General features: G+C 42.2%; 2 protein-coding genes across 8 annotated transcripts in view; one reads left to right on the forward strand and one right to left on the reverse strand.

The window, feature by feature from the left end:
- KIAA1328 (KIAA1328 ortholog) overlaps nucleotides 1-3,330 on the reverse strand; it is a 386,783-nt gene extending 383,453 nt beyond the window's left edge. For 2 of the 4 annotated variants that reach the window (XM_067699299.1, XM_067699298.1), the window contains exon 1: nucleotides 3,030-3,330. In XM_067699299.1, coding sequence (XP_067555400.1) covers nucleotides 3,030-3,330 — 301 coding nt within the window. Of the gene's footprint in view, nucleotides 1-2,782; nucleotides 2,980-3,029 lie in introns of those variants that run through there. The other 2 variants (XM_067699301.1, XM_067699300.1) reach the window with 1 other exon arrangement.
- A 73-nt stretch (nucleotides 3,331-3,403) lies between these two features.
- The window catches only part of TPGS2 (tubulin polyglutamylase complex subunit 2), a 56,627-nt gene continuing 43,857 nt past the window's right edge, over nucleotides 3,404-16,173 (forward strand). For 3 of the 4 annotated variants that reach the window (XM_067699304.1, XM_067699306.1, XM_067699307.1), the window contains exon 1: nucleotides 3,404-3,574. In XM_067699304.1, the coding sequence (XP_067555405.1) occupies nucleotides 3,484-3,574 (91 nt within the window). In that variant the 5' untranslated portion in view covers nucleotides 3,404-3,483. The remainder of the gene's footprint in view (nucleotides 3,575-16,173) is intronic. The other variant, XM_067699303.1, reaches the window with a different exon arrangement.

Genomic DNA, 16,173 nt, shown 5'->3' on the forward strand with positions numbered 1-16,173 from the left:
TTGCCTCCATCCAACCTATCCTTTCTAATCATTTGTAATCTATCTTCAGCTCTTTATCTTAAGAACCCAAATATTTACCTTCTTCAAATACAAAGATTCCCAACAAATATATATATTTTATGGCAAAGTCAAAGAGACACAATATATACGAAATGTATATTGGACCTCTTATTGGGTCCTATGTGCCACCTTAGTTCTACTTGGTTCATTTGGAAGTGCCTCAATAAGACAAGTACAGCAAATTATAAAGAGTCTTTAATGCCCAAGTTTCCGGAATTAAAGTAGTAATGAGAAACCCAAGGCAGAAGTGGTAGAGAGAAATAAGTATACCTACCCTAACCAGGATCTCAAGAAAATAAACTTAGTACTTCCCACTCTACCCTAACCTTATGAGTTTGAATCACTTACCAACAACGTGCGTATTATTATTACTAACCACAACTATTTTCCTGACTAGTGTATTATTTTAACATCAACGTAAAGTCTCTATTTTTAATTAAAAACTCAATGGCAGAGATTATAGCTACTGCAATGTTTTGACCAGGTCCTTTACAGTTCTAACTAACATCAAGTTCATAATATTGTTAATGATAATACACTTGAGTGCACTTCAGCAAATTTAGATACTGAAGAAACACTAACTTCTTTTGATATTACCAGGAGCTATAATGAAGGAGGAAAGCAGTTTATGGCCGAAGGGGCATATTCTACTTGCAGATTTAAGCCATAAATGACAACATGGCATACTCATTGTTTACACATTGGGTATAAAGACATACCTTGTGCAAAACAGCACTGCTGAATCATATTGTGCAGGAGACACATAACTCATAAGAACAACAGTATGAAAAAGGTGATATTCAGTCACAGATGATCTGTCCTCAGATGACGGAAACATCCAGGACTAGGAAATCGCTCAATCGTATTTCTCTAATTGCTTAGGTGAAACACTGAAAATCTTTCAATAGTGTGAAAATAATACCAGATTATAGGTGCATAATTTTTGGTCTTTTTCTATTGAAAGTTCTAATTATAAATGCTTTGGGGTGGTCTGGGAAGTCATCATTGTGACAAGAAAAGAGATCAAGATCAAAAGACACGTGACTAAATCAAATGATTGATAATTATTGTTATGCTTTTTAGCAAAGATTCAGTAACAAATTTATATTTGACATTGCTTTTATGTCCTATAGAGATTAAAATGAAAATATCTGAGTCTGGATATTAATTGGTCATTATGTGGAATACGAAGGGTGATAGTGGTAACCTTGCAATTCCTTTCAAGCATCTGAATTTCTACAGAATGTAATCATCACCATTTTCCCCATATAATTTCAACTCCCCACTTTGAATGGGAAGATTAGTATTTTACATAAATGTTTAGAGTAAGGGAGAGTGTAAGAGAAAAGGAAGGCTATGTGACTTCTATATGAAATAGGGAGTAATATGACTGCACGAATAACTGAGAGTACAGGGTTGCTAAGACCAGGAGCATTGATTTAGTTTACATACCTATTAACTTAATCAGACCCACTGCAACAGACTGTCTCCCCTCCCCACGCCCCACACACATTCTATATCACAACAATATTCTTACATATTCTGTATCAGCACAATAGCATTGGTTATACAGAAAGTTAAGGAATAATAACCAAAGCCACATGGATGGTTATGAAAATGATTACACTAAAGAAGCACATTATAAGCTAATAATCTTCAAATATCTCTATCACAAAATTCTAACAATGCAGAGGTAATGTTTCATGAGAAAGTATGACTCATCCCAATTTCCTAACTTCCTAATTCAGCCCACTTGTTCCCAGTGTACATATTCTACTGATAGGTAAAGAAAAAAATATTTTATTTGCACAGTGCATCAGTGTGCTTTTATCCACCGTGTACACGATTTCACTTGATTCCCACCGACCTATCACACACAAGTGTAATTATGTTTAGAAAGTGCATAACACTAAACACGGAGCAACAAGAAATGCAAAAATATCCCACTCTCCACGGCATGACACTTTAATCCTAGTAATTCAACAAGGGTAACTGATAATACAACTTTCTAAGTTTTACTGAGAGCTAAGCAGAATGTGCAAAGAAAGATTCTGCCAAAGTTAAGAGCAATGCTTCCAACAATGCCATCACCAATCCTAGTAAACAGACAAAAAGACTTGCCTCTGCGGGCACCCAATACACTGAATGCCTTCCTTTCAGGTAACACTCCTCTAACATGAAACAAATTATCAGAACCAAAGATCAGCCTAGAACAGTCTACCTAACACAGGGAAAGAACCAGTTTTGTCAGACATCTCATCATAGATACTAATCTGGGAATACTACCGCAAGGATAAAAGCGCCACAGCTTCTCTACCATAAAACAACCCAAGAACTTCAGTCCTGCTAGTGGGACCCGCAATCTACATGCAAATCAACACCACTTCCAGGCCCTAAAATCTGCATCGCGTCCTATTCTATAATCATCATCACCAGATCATGTCCGCGTGAAACCAAGTCCACACTTCTCCAAAGATCTCAGTATGAAAATAAATCACCACTGACAGGCCTTCTAAGTCCGACAAGGTCCTGACTTACTCTTAACAACGCAGACTGAGGACACTCCTAAACCAAGACAAAAAGCTCTTGGACCACCCAACACCATGCACTCCTCCACAAGCTCACTCCGAAGAGACTAGGCCGGCCGGAGGTCATCCCGGGCAGAGGGACCCTTCCAGCCCCAGGAGAGGCCAAGACTCTAGGCCATCTTTCCAGAGCTCACCGCCAAGGAGGGCTGGGAAACATCTGTGCCGAGTCCCCACGCCTGAACTCCAGCCTGGAGACAGTGCAGGCTCTCTGACACCTAATACCCAAGCAAGAGCATAGCCCAGCACCCGGACGGCGGCCGGACGGGACGGCCCCGCCACCGGGGTCCGCGGCAAGCTTCTTCCCTGCACTCCGCGTCCCTCGCGACCGTTCGCCGCACCGGGTAAAGCGCCGGCGCCCCCTGCCAGGCGGGCAAAGGATACAGTCGCGGCTCCAGAACGCCGCCGCGCCGAGTCGGGAGGGGCCCTCCACGTCCGCCATCTTGAAACAACCGCCACTCGGGGCGTCCCGCCGAGGCCGTCCAACCCCGGCCTCCAGGCCCGGTCCCGATTGGCCGCACTGCGCAGAGGCCCGCCCCCGCTTACGCAGCCGGCCCCGGCGGGGCGGGAGGGTCCGGGCGGTGGAGTCGCCGTGTCCCGGCGGCGTGGTGTGGAGCCCCCGCCGGGGCGGCGGGAACGAGCGCCTCGTAGAACTGCTACTCCCAGAGCAGCCCGGGCCCCCCATCTCCGCCCAGCCGCGCTCTCAGGCTCCGAGCACTACAACTCCCGGCATGCCGTGAACTTGACGGCCGTGCCTCCCGGGCGGAGTCCGGCCCTCCCGGCCGCCCGGCTCCCCCGCCCTGTCCCAGCCGCTCCTCAGACTGCGCGCGGAGCTGGGATGCAAGCCATGGAGGAGACACCGCCCCCGTTGCTGGGCAGCAACAAGCCGCACCTGGAGAAGCTGACCTTGGGGGTCACCCGCATCCTAGGTGAGTGGGACGGGGGGGCCGTGGGGGCCACTGCGGGACGAGGGGTGTGCCGTGGAAGCACGGAGGGAAGGCAAGAGCCGGACCCTGTAGGCCAGTGGGCATCGCGGCTGTAACTTCCGTTGTTAAGGGGGAAATTGGGGAATGGGGTGCTTGACTAGGCCGGGGAAGGGTTTGCGGGGAGTGTGGATACAGAGATGTGAAGCTCGAAGGTCGCCCCACCCGAAGTCCCACAACAGGGCCCAAGAAGGTCGGGCATAGATGTTCAAAGGGGAGGCAGCAGGCACCTGACAGTTGGGGGGTTGGCTGTCCCGAGAGGCCTTCTTGGCCTCTGGTAGCAGAGAGAGCTGGGGGAATGTTGCAGCCAACCTCCCAGGGTACCAATTCCCATGCGCCTCCCCGTACATGGTACCTGAAGTGGTCCAGAGGAATCAAGGCTGGCACCATTGAATGAATGGGTGGTTTTCCTTTACTAACCTTTAATAAGCACTAACCTTTACTTAGTACCCACCGCTATGTTACATGCTGGGGCAACAATAAAATAAAATGAAATGAAACACAAACACAGTTCAGTAATCTGTTATCGCTCAGAAGTAGCACACAGGAGGAGGTGATTGACCTTACCTGGAGAGTTAAGAAATACGTCCCACGGGAGATGATGCTAAATTTTGAAAGACAAATGGGAGTTAGCCAGATAACTAAGGAGGAAAGCAATCTAAGCAGGTCGGAACAGTATGCTTCAGTGCCTTCCCATCGCATTCATAATAGAATCCAAATTCTGTACCATGGCCCACAAGTCTGCTATAATTTGCCCTCATCTGTCTTTCTGACGTTATTTTCACTCTGGCTTTGCCGCAGTAGCCTCCTTGTACCATTAGCACACTAAGCTTATTCCCACTTAAAGGCTTTTGCGATTTACTAGACCTTGCATCTGGAATTCTCTTCCTGTCAATGTCTGTCTCCGACTTCATTCAGATCTCTGATTGAATATCATGAGCTCAGAGAAACCTTTCCTGAATATAGTCTTAATAACACCCTTCCCTATTACTCTGTTCCCTTAACCCACTTTTTTTTTTTTATCCTCACGGCTTTGTCACTACTTGAAATTATATATTTTACTTGAAATTATATATTTATTTGGTTGGTTTTTTTGTCTGTCTTTTTTTCTGTAGTAGAGGTCCATGAGAATAGGAACTTTGTATTGCTCTTCCCTGTATTCTCCAGTGCCTAAGACAGTAAATGAGGCATGAAACATCCTGATGTGTTTGGGAGAAGTGATAGATTTTAGAAATGAAATTATAGAGTAGGGCAAGGAGAGGTCTAATCATCAAGATCACCCATATCCTATCTCCTCATTCTTATCCAAACTTCTGCCCTGTTGCTTCTTGTACTCCTGGGCTTAGGCAGGTCTTGCTATTCCACAGGCATGCTTCATTAGTATCTTTATAAGTCTAGGAAGTTTTCTCTAAATAAGAAGTTATTTTCTTTTGATAAATGTTTAATCCACTTAAGTCAAACCAACTAAATTTCCCTTAAGCTGTCAGCTCGATTTAAAGACCTAAATAATTAAGTGACTGTAAACATTTTAAATTTCATTTATGCATTTAATATATTCTATCTATTAAGCATTTCACATGTCTGGCAAACTGGTAATAGCTACAAGTCAAAAACTACATGAGGAATTAACTGACTCTGTTAAACTTTTAGGAAATCTAGCCTCCTGTAAACAGTCTATTTATAAACTTAATCAAAACCTAATAATTTCAAGTTAAAAAGCACAAGTCGAAAATCATTTGCAGACATACCTCAGAAATGTTGGGGGTTTGGTTCCAGACCACTGCAATAAAGTGGATATCCTAATAAAGTGAGCCACACAAATTTTTGGTTACCCAGTCCATATAAAAGTTATGATTACACTATACTGTAGTCTATTAAGTGTGCAATAGCATTGTGTCTAAAATAAATGTATATACCTTAAAAAAACTTTATTGCTAAAAAATGCTAAATATCATCTGACAATGCAGGGTTGCCACAAACCTTCAATTTGTAAAAAACACAATACCTAAGAAAAACAATTTTACTGCACAAAAAAGTGCAGTAAAATGAGTATGCCTGTATATTATTTTTTCACATTTGTTTTTTGTTTGAAAAGATAATATATTAAGGGGATTTTTTTTAAAACAAGGCAGCTGAAGTCAGTGGTGGGTGTATGGTAAACAACCTCCCTAAAAGATATGAAATGACTCCACAATTGCATTTTTATCCAAAACCAAACTCTCAGCATTGCTTAAAGACAGAGAATACCATCTGTTCAGAATGGCCGAATAAAAAGAGAAAAAGCAACAAATCACAGGGCCAGACCCTAATTGTTCCTGCCACACTCCCTCACTACTAGCAGGCTCTGTGACAAGCAGACAGACCCATGAAGAGGCTAGTTGGAACAATCAACAGAAACTAGAAACTAGCGTCACTAACCTAGAAATCTTTTTAAACAGCACAATAATGCAAAATGAAGGAGAGAAAAGTAAAACCCATAGAGAACTAATGCTAAAATCAGGAAATAAAATGTCCAACAGACAGCTGAGGAAAACTCTTAACCAAAAACCAACTGTGAAGCAGAAGAAAATGGTAAGTCTAAACTCCAGACAAAATTAAAATACATGAACAAGTATAGAAAATTCAATGAAAGAAAGTGTGAACCAAGGATATAATATCTAGCCAAACTGTCTTTAAAATAAAAGAACTTAGGGAATTCTATACCCATGAACTCTTCCTGAGGAATCTACTGGAGGATAGATTTCATCAAATCAGATATAGCTTGGGAAACCTTCAGCAAAAAAACTGATGCTGAGCATCATTTTCATACAGACACATACACATGAACATACATAAATACATACACATAAGACTAAAGCAAAGGTGGGAGGAGAGTGGAAGAATGATGTACCAGTTGTTATCTATTATGACAAATTAAAAGGGCATTTGAAAGGGTATAAGTACAAGGTAACTGGTGGGCAGATTTCTTAGATGACCTCCAATGCCACCTACCTGTGTATAATACTTTACTCTTGAAAATGGGCAGGACCTGTGAAGATGATGAATGTCATTCTATGGCTTAGGTTACATTATATGACAAAGGCAGAGATTTTTTGGTGTATGTAATTGAAGTACCTAATCAGTTGACTTTGACTTAAAAGGGACATTATCCTAGGTAGGCCTGACCTAATCAGGTGAGCATTCTAAAAGAGGGTATAGAAGTCAGACAGATTTCCTCCTGGCTTTGAAAAAGTAAGCTGCCATGTTGTGAGAGATCCTAGGAAAGGACCAATAGCAAGGAACTGCTAGTGGCTTCTAGGAGCTGAGAGCAACCTCCTAGCTCATGGTCATCAAGAGAACAGGATCCTCAGTCCTACCACTGCTAAGTGTGGTAATTTGTTATGCAGCATAGAAAACTAGTACATATTTTATTACCTGGAAGTGGGTGCTTCTGTAACATATACCTAAATGGAAGTGTCTTTGGAACTGGGAAGTGGCTGGAGGCTGGAGGAACTTTCAGGAACTTGATAGAGAAAGTCAAAATCACCATGAAAAGACTGTAATAGAAATCTGGACTATAACAATATGGAGAATACTGCTGGTGAGGACTCAGAAGGAAATAGCATAATGGCAGAAATAAATCCTACCTTATTAGTAGTTACATTTAATGTAAATAAACTAAACACTCCCATGAGAAGGCAGAAATTGACATAAGATTTTAGAAAAACAAAAACATGATTCAAATATACCCAGTCTACAAGAGACACATTTTGTATTTAAAGACACAAATAGTTAAAAGTGAAAAGTTGGGGGAAAAATATACCATGCAACTAGAACCCAAAGTAGAGCTTGAGTGGCTATACTAATATCAGGCAAAATAATCTTTAAAACAAAGTTCATTATTAGAAACAAAGGAGGAGGGCTTCCCTGGTGGCGCAGTGGTTGAGAGTCAGCCTGCTGATGCAGGGGACACGGGTTCGTGCCCCAGTCCGGGAAGATCCCACATGCTGCCGAGTGGCTGGGCCCGTGAGCCGTGGCCGCTGAGCCTGCGCTGTCCGGAGCCTGTGCTCCTCAACGGGAGAGGCCACAACAGTGAGAGGCCCGCGTACAGCAAAAAAAAAAAAAGAAACAAAGGAGGACAGTTCATAATGATAATAGGTGTCAATGCTCAGAAAGGCAAAACAATTATAATCTATGTGTACCTACAAAGGCCCAAAATACATGAAGCAAAAACTGACAGACTTGAAAGGAGAAGTAGACAATTCAACAATAATAGTTTGATACTTAAATGCCCTACTTATAACAATGGATAAAACACCTAAGCAGGAAGTCAACAAGGAAATAGTAAACTTAAGCAACACTGTAAATCGACTATACCTAACAGACATCCATAGAACACTTTACCCTAAAAGAGTAGAATAAAAATTCTTCTCAAGTATACATGGAGTAACCTCAAGAATAAACCATATGTTTGACAAGCTGAAATAAATTTTAAAGGATTGATGTCATACAAAGTGTTCTCTGATGATAGAACACATCCAAACTGTGGGATAGAGTGAAAACATAAAAACAAATCAGACTTCCTCAATCTGATAAAGGGCATCTATGAAAAATCCATAGCTAACATTATACTCAATGGTGAAAAACTGTATGATTTACCATTAAAATCAGGAAAAAGGCAAATATTCATGGGATCCCCAGCACCACACCAGGTTTGACAGTTCACTAGGAGGATTACAGGACAGACAGTCATGTGATTTATTACAGCAGAAACAAAGGGAAAGGTGCATGTGGGGAAATCAAGGAAACCAGATGTAAGTTTTCTCTCAGTGAAATCACATGGGACACAATTGTTCCAGCAACGTGTGACAACACATCTGAAATGTTGTCTACTAGGGAAGCTTATTTGAGCCCAGAAGTCCAGACCTGTTATTGGAAATCCATCATTCAGACATCCTCTACCTAGTATGTACCAAATTTGAGACTCCCAGTGGAAAGCTTGTGTTCAGCATAAACCATATTGTAACAACAGGTAGGTACAATGAGCCATTCTTTTTTTTTTTAAATAAAGTGAGCCATTCTTACCAGGCAATGGTGGGAACCCTCCTGAAATCCAAATTCCCAGATGCCAGCCAAGAACCAACCTTACAAGCAGGCCTTTCTAAATAGTGCAGTCTCAGGCATGCTGTGTTCACTCTTTTTTGCACATAAGAACTCTCCTCTTACAACTTCTATTCAGCATTTTACTGGAGATTCTAGTCAGAACAATTAGACAAGAAAATGAAATAAAGACATACAATTTGGAAAGAAAGAAGTAAAGAGCTATTTGCAGATAACATGCTCTTGTATATTAAAAAAGTCCTAAGAAATCCACCAAAAAAAGGGGAAAAAACCCTACACATTAGCAATGAACAATCCAAAAATAAAATTACAGAAACAATTCAATTTACAATTGGGTCAAAACAGTAAAATACTTAGTAAAAAGTTAAATTAACAGAAGTAAGGAGTGAACGAGCACATTAACAGAAGTGCATGACTTGTACACTGGAAACTACAACACAATATATAAAGAAGGAGCACCTAAATAAATTGGAAGACATCTCATGTTTATGGTTTGGAAGTCTTAATACTGTTAGAATCCCATACTCCCCAAATTGATCTAAATCTACAATCCCTATGAAAATGTCAGCTGCCTCTTTTGCAGAAATTGACAAATAACCCAGTCCTAAAATTAATATGGAAATGAAGGACACCCAGAATAGCCAAAACAATCTTGGAAAAGAGGAACAAAAATTAGAGGACTTAAACTTCACTATTTGAAAATTTACTACACTTGGGATAATGAAAATGTTCTGCAGATGAATAGTGGTAATAGTTGCACAACAATGTGAGTGTACTTAACTGTACACTTCAAAATAGTTAATATGGCAAATTTTATGTATATTTTACTATGATAAAAAAATTTACTCCAAAGCTACAATAGTCTTCACTGTGGCACTGGCATAAAGATAGAAATATAGATCAATGGAATAGGATTGAGACTCCAAAACTAAACTAACACATTTATGGTCCACTGATTTTCAACAAGGATGGCTGTACAACTCAGTGGGGGGAAAACAATCTTTTCAACAAATTGTTTTGTGACAACTAGATAGCCACATGCAAAAGAATGAAGTTGGACTCCTACCTCAATTCAAATACAAAAATTAACTCAAAATGGATCTTAGATATAAATGTAAGTGCTAAAACATAGACCTTGGATTCATTTTTAATGACTTTGGATTAGGCAATAGATTCTTAGATCTGATGCCAAAAGTACAAGAAACAAACAAACAAAATAGATAAATTGGACTTCATCAAAATTAAAGATGTTTGTGCTTTTAAGGATACCATCAAGAAAGTGAAAAGACATCCACAGAAAAGGAGAGACTTTTTGCAGATCACATATACAATGAGGGACTTATGGGTGGAATCTATGAAGCTCAACAAAAAAAGTCAAATAACCCAATTTAAAAGGATCTGAATAGATAAACATTTGTCCAAAGAAGACATACAAAGGCCAATAAGCATGTGTAAAGATGGTCATCATTGATCATTAGGGAAATTCAAATCAAAACCACGGTGAAATACCACTTCACACCCACTAGGATGCCCATAATCAGAAAGACTGACCTAAGTGTTGGTAAGGAAGTGGAGAAACTGGAACACACACATACACCACAGGTGGGAATGTAAAACGGCACTCTCACTTTGGAAAACAGTTTGTCACTTCCTCAAAAAGTTAAACATAGTTACCATATGACCTAGCAGTTCCACTTCTGGTTATATACCCAAGAGAAATGAAAACATTTACATGCAAAAATATGTACACAAATGTTCTTAGAAGCATTATTTGTAATAAAGTAGAAACAGTCCAAATGTCCATCAACTGATGAATGGGTCTAAAAAATGTCTTATATCTATACAATAGAAAATGTTGGCAATAGTAAGGAGTAAAGTACTGATACATGCTACAATATGGATGAACCTTGAAAACTAAATGAAAGAAGAGTTATGAAGCCCATGTGTTGTGTGATTTCATTTATATGATCTATAGTAGGCAAATCTATAGAGACTTAAAGTGAATTAGTGATTGCCAGAGGATGCTGGAAATGGGAAAGGGTACAAGGTTACTTTTTCAGGAAAGGACACATAACTCTCTGAATATACTAAAAACCACTGAATTATATACTTTAAAAGGGTGAAATTTATGGTATGTGAGTTATATCTCAATAAGGCTTTTTTTTTAAATAAAAAGGAATCCTAAAAACAGCCCTCCAAGATTTCCTGCACCAGGACTGTGAAACTGATGAGATATAACACCTGTGATTTGTTGTGTTAAATGGCAAAAGGGAGATTATCCAGGTGAGCCTAATCTAATCACATGAGCCCTTTACAACATGCTGTTAACAGAAGGGGGAGTCAAAGAGATTTGAAACATGAAAGATTTGTTATGCTGTTGCTGCCTTGAAGGTGGATGGGAACACATGGGAAAGACTACAGCTGAGAGTGGCCCCAGGTGACAGCAAGCAAGGAATGGAGACTTCATTGCTACAACCACAAGGAGTTGAATTCTGCCAGTAACAGGAATGGAAGATGACCTGGAGCACCAGATGAAAACAGAACAGCTGACACCTGAGCAGTCAGTGCACCTGGCTTATGGATTTCAGCCTCAGCAGAGAATCCAGTCATGCTGTGCCAGACTTCTGAGCTACAGAACTGTGACCTAGGTGTTGTTTAAAGCTGCTAATTTGTGGCAATTTATCATGCATCAGTAGAAAATGATACATTCCCCCAAATATTTTAAAGAGAGGAACGAATGATACCCATCTCGAAAAGAAATATGTGTAATGTAATACGTATAATTATAAAATATTAAGATAAAGCTGAGACCAGACATATCCCTCATAGCAACAAATATGAATGGGCTTAAGTCACCTAGTAATAGAAAAAGATTTTAAATCTAGCTTACAAAACCCAACTTTTTGCCGTTTCCCAAAACTAAAACAACTAAAGCAAACTAATTCAGAAATATTAAAAATGAAGAGATGGATACATGTTTTGGGATCCCACAACTGTCCACAAGTTCAGTGATTCACTAGAAGGACTTACAGGATGCAGACAGGACTCCCAGCTATAGTTTATTATATCAGTCAGCTGGTGCCTGGGAATCTGACCTTTGACATATCAGGTGGCATCTAGAGGAAGCATGTATAGGCTTCTGCAGTTTTCCCTGCTGCCAGTGGTCGCATAGAATACACTCCTTCCTTAAGCAGTGAAGTGCTGCAATATGTTTGCAGTGTTTCTGCCCAGAGAAGCTTGCCTAAGACTCAAATTCCAGAGATTTTACTGGGGCCTGGTCAGGTAGGCAAAACAACCAGCCACAGCTATTGTTACCAACCCTTTGAGTTAGGCCCCAACAAGGGTCCTTCTGCCCAGTATCCTTAGAGCCAATAGAACGAGACCGAGTTTGGTTCAGAAGCACAGGAAAGTTTTATTCTTTGGTCAAAGAATGGAAAGGTGCCAGCTCACACTCTAGAGTCCAGCTCTCCCTCACAGGCTGTGGGTGGGGCTGCTTTGTAGGGTTCTAGTCAGTGGGGAGGGAAGCGGGTAGAGTTCTCACATGGCAGCACAGCTGTGCTGTTTGCGCTCCAGATCGCAGTGCCAGGCGTAGCCTCTCTGCCCACGGCCCACTGAGGCCATTTTGAGTTGAGGTGTTACACACAGAGCTGCACACAGTCCATTGAGGTGTCTGCACAGCCATTTTGCACCAGGAGCTCTGGTCTGAGGTGCTGGGTGCGAGGCCTCTGCACACAGTACACTATGAACAAGTGAAACAAGATGAAGCACAAAGGAAAAAGAAAAAGGTTAGACTTTATTACCCAGATTCTATTTTTTATTTCCTGGGAATTGTTAATTCTGGCTTTGCGGGTGACAAACCCCTCCTCCGGTTTTTGTCCTGCTCCATTCTTGAGGGGCGCTGAGGGGTGCAGGTCTGTCTTCTGTAACTACTTCCTGCTGATTTCAGGCATTGTCATCACCCCGGGTGGAGGAGTGGAAGTCCCCAGCTGCCTTTAGATCTGTGTGGTTGTACCTAGGCCTTGGCCCTGAGCAACCACCATTTGTCTAACCTTTTGGGAACAAAGGACTTCAGACAATTTAAGATACATGGCCTAAGAGAACAGTGGTTACATGTCAAATGACAAGAGAATAATGGTGATATGTCAAATTTTTCCTAAAAATGAAAATATCTCGGTCTTTGGCCTGTGGGCAGGTCTGCCCTGATGTCAAGGCTCAGTGCCAGGGCTGCGTCTCCCTGGTCATGCTTTTGTTGTTTTGCAGGAGAAAAGCTTAGGGTCTTAGAGAGGATCACACGAGTAGTCAGGGGCGCCATTGCCCCATGTTGTGTCTCTGCAGGTTGGGGCTCGGGGGTCTCTTCCCTTGAGTGCAAAGTCCCCGTGGAGTGATCCCTGCAACTTCAGGGCAGAGTGGGTGGTTAGGCTCACCAAGTGGGTTCTGTCCCACTTAGCCGTGAGCTGATCTTGCAGCTGCTGGGTTTTGAGATTTTTAGGTTCACCCAGGCCCCTGGCCAGAAGGGGTGGAGGGCCAGGTCAGTGGGTGTGGGCAGCACCTGGTCACCATCTTCTGTGACAGCTTTCATTATTTCTCCTACCTGGAGGGCATGCTTGAGTTGTTCCATTTCAAGGGGGCTAAGGTGTCCCTTCTCTTGGACTTGGGGAATGGGTCTACCATACATGAGTTCAAATGGACTTAACTTTGATTACCCCTTGGGGTAACCACATGCAGAGCAGGGCTATCGAAAGCAACTTAATCCAGTGTTCTTGAGTTTCCTAACATAGCTTGGCTCAGGCTGATTGGACCTTGAGTTTCAGGGTATGATTGGATCTCTGTCCTTGATGATTGGGGTCTCCAGACTGAGTGCAAGGTCCGTTTTATGCCCAGGGCACTCATTACCTCCTTCGTCACTTGAGACACAAATGCTGTACCATTATTGCTTTGCAGGGATCTTGGGAGCCCAAACCTGGCGATTATATCTTTTAGTAATGCCTTAGCCACTTCAGCTGCCATTTCAGTTCTAGCAGGGAATGCTTCTATCCACTCAGAAATTGTGTCTACTAGCACCAAGAGATACCTGAAATTGCCCAGTACTCTTGGCATGACGGTGAAATTAATCTGCCAGTCTTCTCCAGGATATGTCCCTCTGGTCTGAATGGGCCTGATCTGGGGGCCTCTGGAGGGTCTGGTTTGGGGGGTTGTTCATTGTGCAGATGGGGCATGTCTCATCTATCCGACTGATTATACTTTTCATGCCAGGAGTTACCATGAGCTAACTAACCAATTATATAGGGCTTCCTTCCTGTAGTGAGTCTTTTGATGAGCCTCTCTGATGGCTTGACAAGCTATAGTTTGGGAAAAGAAGCATTGACCATGTTCATTAGCTAGCCACCCATGGCCTCCTAGGTCTCTGTTGAAGCCCAATTTTCAGTCTTTGTCTAATTTTGTAGATTTTGTACAGTCTTTGTGTAGATTGGGGAATAATTGGATGGATCTGGCCTTTGAGGTATGAGGGGTAGTTGACAAGTTACAGTTTCTAGGACCACCCTTTTGGCAGTTGCATCCGCTTTGTTTCCCTTTATTACCTCTGTATTCCCTTTTCGTGAGACCTACGATGAATCACTGCCACCTTTTTTGGAAGCTGTACTCCATCTACGAGCTTCAATATGCTTAAGCCACGTTTCACCTGTTTATTCCCTGCAGTAAGCATACCTTGTTCCTTCCAGATAGCCTTGTCTGTGGGTAGGATGGCATACACATACCTGGAAATCTGTGTAAACATTTAAGATTTTCCCTGTCCCGTGCTCTAGGGCTCAGGTGAGGGCTATCAACTCCACCTTTTGGGTGGAAGTCCCGGTGGGGGGATGGGGGTGGGTAGCTTCTCACTTCTATGACTTGGGTGTGGGAGGTTACTGCATGTCCCACCAGCCTTTTCTCCTCTCCCATAAAACTACTCCTGTCTGTGAGCCATTCCTCTTTGGCATTTGGGAGAGGCTCACTTCCTGGGTCGGGGCAACTGGAATAGATTGTGTCTGTGGTTTCTATACGATCATGCTCCAGGGGCCCTGTTTCTGTGGGTAGCAGGGTGGCAGGATTTAGTGTGTGACAGGTTTTTGTGGTAGCCAATGGGTTGTCTAAAGGCATAGCCTGAACTTGAATCAACCTTCCAGGGGATAACTAGTCTGTTCCCTTAGAACTTCCTAAAACCTGAACCTGGTGTGGAGTCAAGCTGAAATGTCAGGTGCAGCTGCTTTGCACTAGGAACTCTGTTCTGAGGTGCCAGTACAAGGCCTCTGCACGCAGTACCCTATTAAGGAAGTGAAACTAGACCAAGGCGAAAGGAAATAAAAAAGATTAGACTTTACCTTATTTTCCAGATTCTATGTTTATTTCCCAGGAATTGTCAATGAGCTTTGCCCATGACACTATGGAAATTTTAGACTCCCAAAAGGATAGCAAATGTTTATTGGTTTAACCAAAGATGGGCAAAACAGCCTTATCAATGTAGAACACGTGCAAAGGCCAGATTACGAGGCCCCAGCTACAGGTGAACCCTACAAGCTGGTCCTTCTAAAGATATTAACCTCAGGTTGGCTATGTGCAGTCCACCCTACTCCACCCCCAGCCCTCCAGATGCCTCACCTTCAAGCCCTGGCTTCATGTATTCTTCTTACCCAATTCTTTGATTTGTGTAATAAACTGTTAACTTGTTCTCTTTGAATAATCTTATGTAGTCTTAAGTTTTATTTTCTGACTCTAAAGGCCTTCAGTGTCATATCTTGGATTCCAAAACCTCTCACACTTTTTGTCTGGTTCCGTGGCCACAATTTTTAAATCATATAAATGACCACTTCCTCTGACCTGCACACATTCACTTGTCCTGAAAGTGAATCTACAGATGCAAACTGTCTGTGTCTATCAGGGTTCTTAGTGGCAGACCATAGAATACATAGCTAGTTTAAGGCTAGAAGTACACTCTAGCTAGTTAAGGCAGAAGGGGCCTGATTAAGGGGCATTAGCCCATAAAATCATTGGAAGATTAAGCGGAACAGATTCTAAGCTGAGAACCAAACTGAAAAGGGGATGCTAAGTGGGGCGTACCTGCAGCTAGTGTGGTTAGGAAGCTGCAGAATTGAGAAATTGCTGCTGCTTCTGCCACACGACAACTCTCAACCCCATGAGATCAAAACACCTTTGCAACTATGACTGTGAAAAGAGCCAGTCTCCCCATTTGCCCCTCTACCTCACCTGCTCATTCCCTCCTTCCAGGTTTTATGGGAGTGGTTTTCCCTGCAGAAAGCTTGGCCTCCAGTGGGTGCCTAGCTGCAGTGGAATCTGGGAAATGTAGTCTTTAGCCAGCCAGTCTCTAAAATACAGGAAAGCACACTGGAAGGAGCAGGAGTAGGTGTTAATTAAGCCAATCCGCAGGAATGGCCATGTCATCCTTCAAG

The sequence above is a fragment of the Pseudorca crassidens genome, chromosome 12 (assembly GCF_039906515.1).
Source record: "Pseudorca crassidens isolate mPseCra1 chromosome 12, mPseCra1.hap1, whole genome shotgun sequence".
NCBI lineage: Eukaryota > Metazoa > Chordata > Mammalia > Artiodactyla > Delphinidae > Pseudorca > Pseudorca crassidens.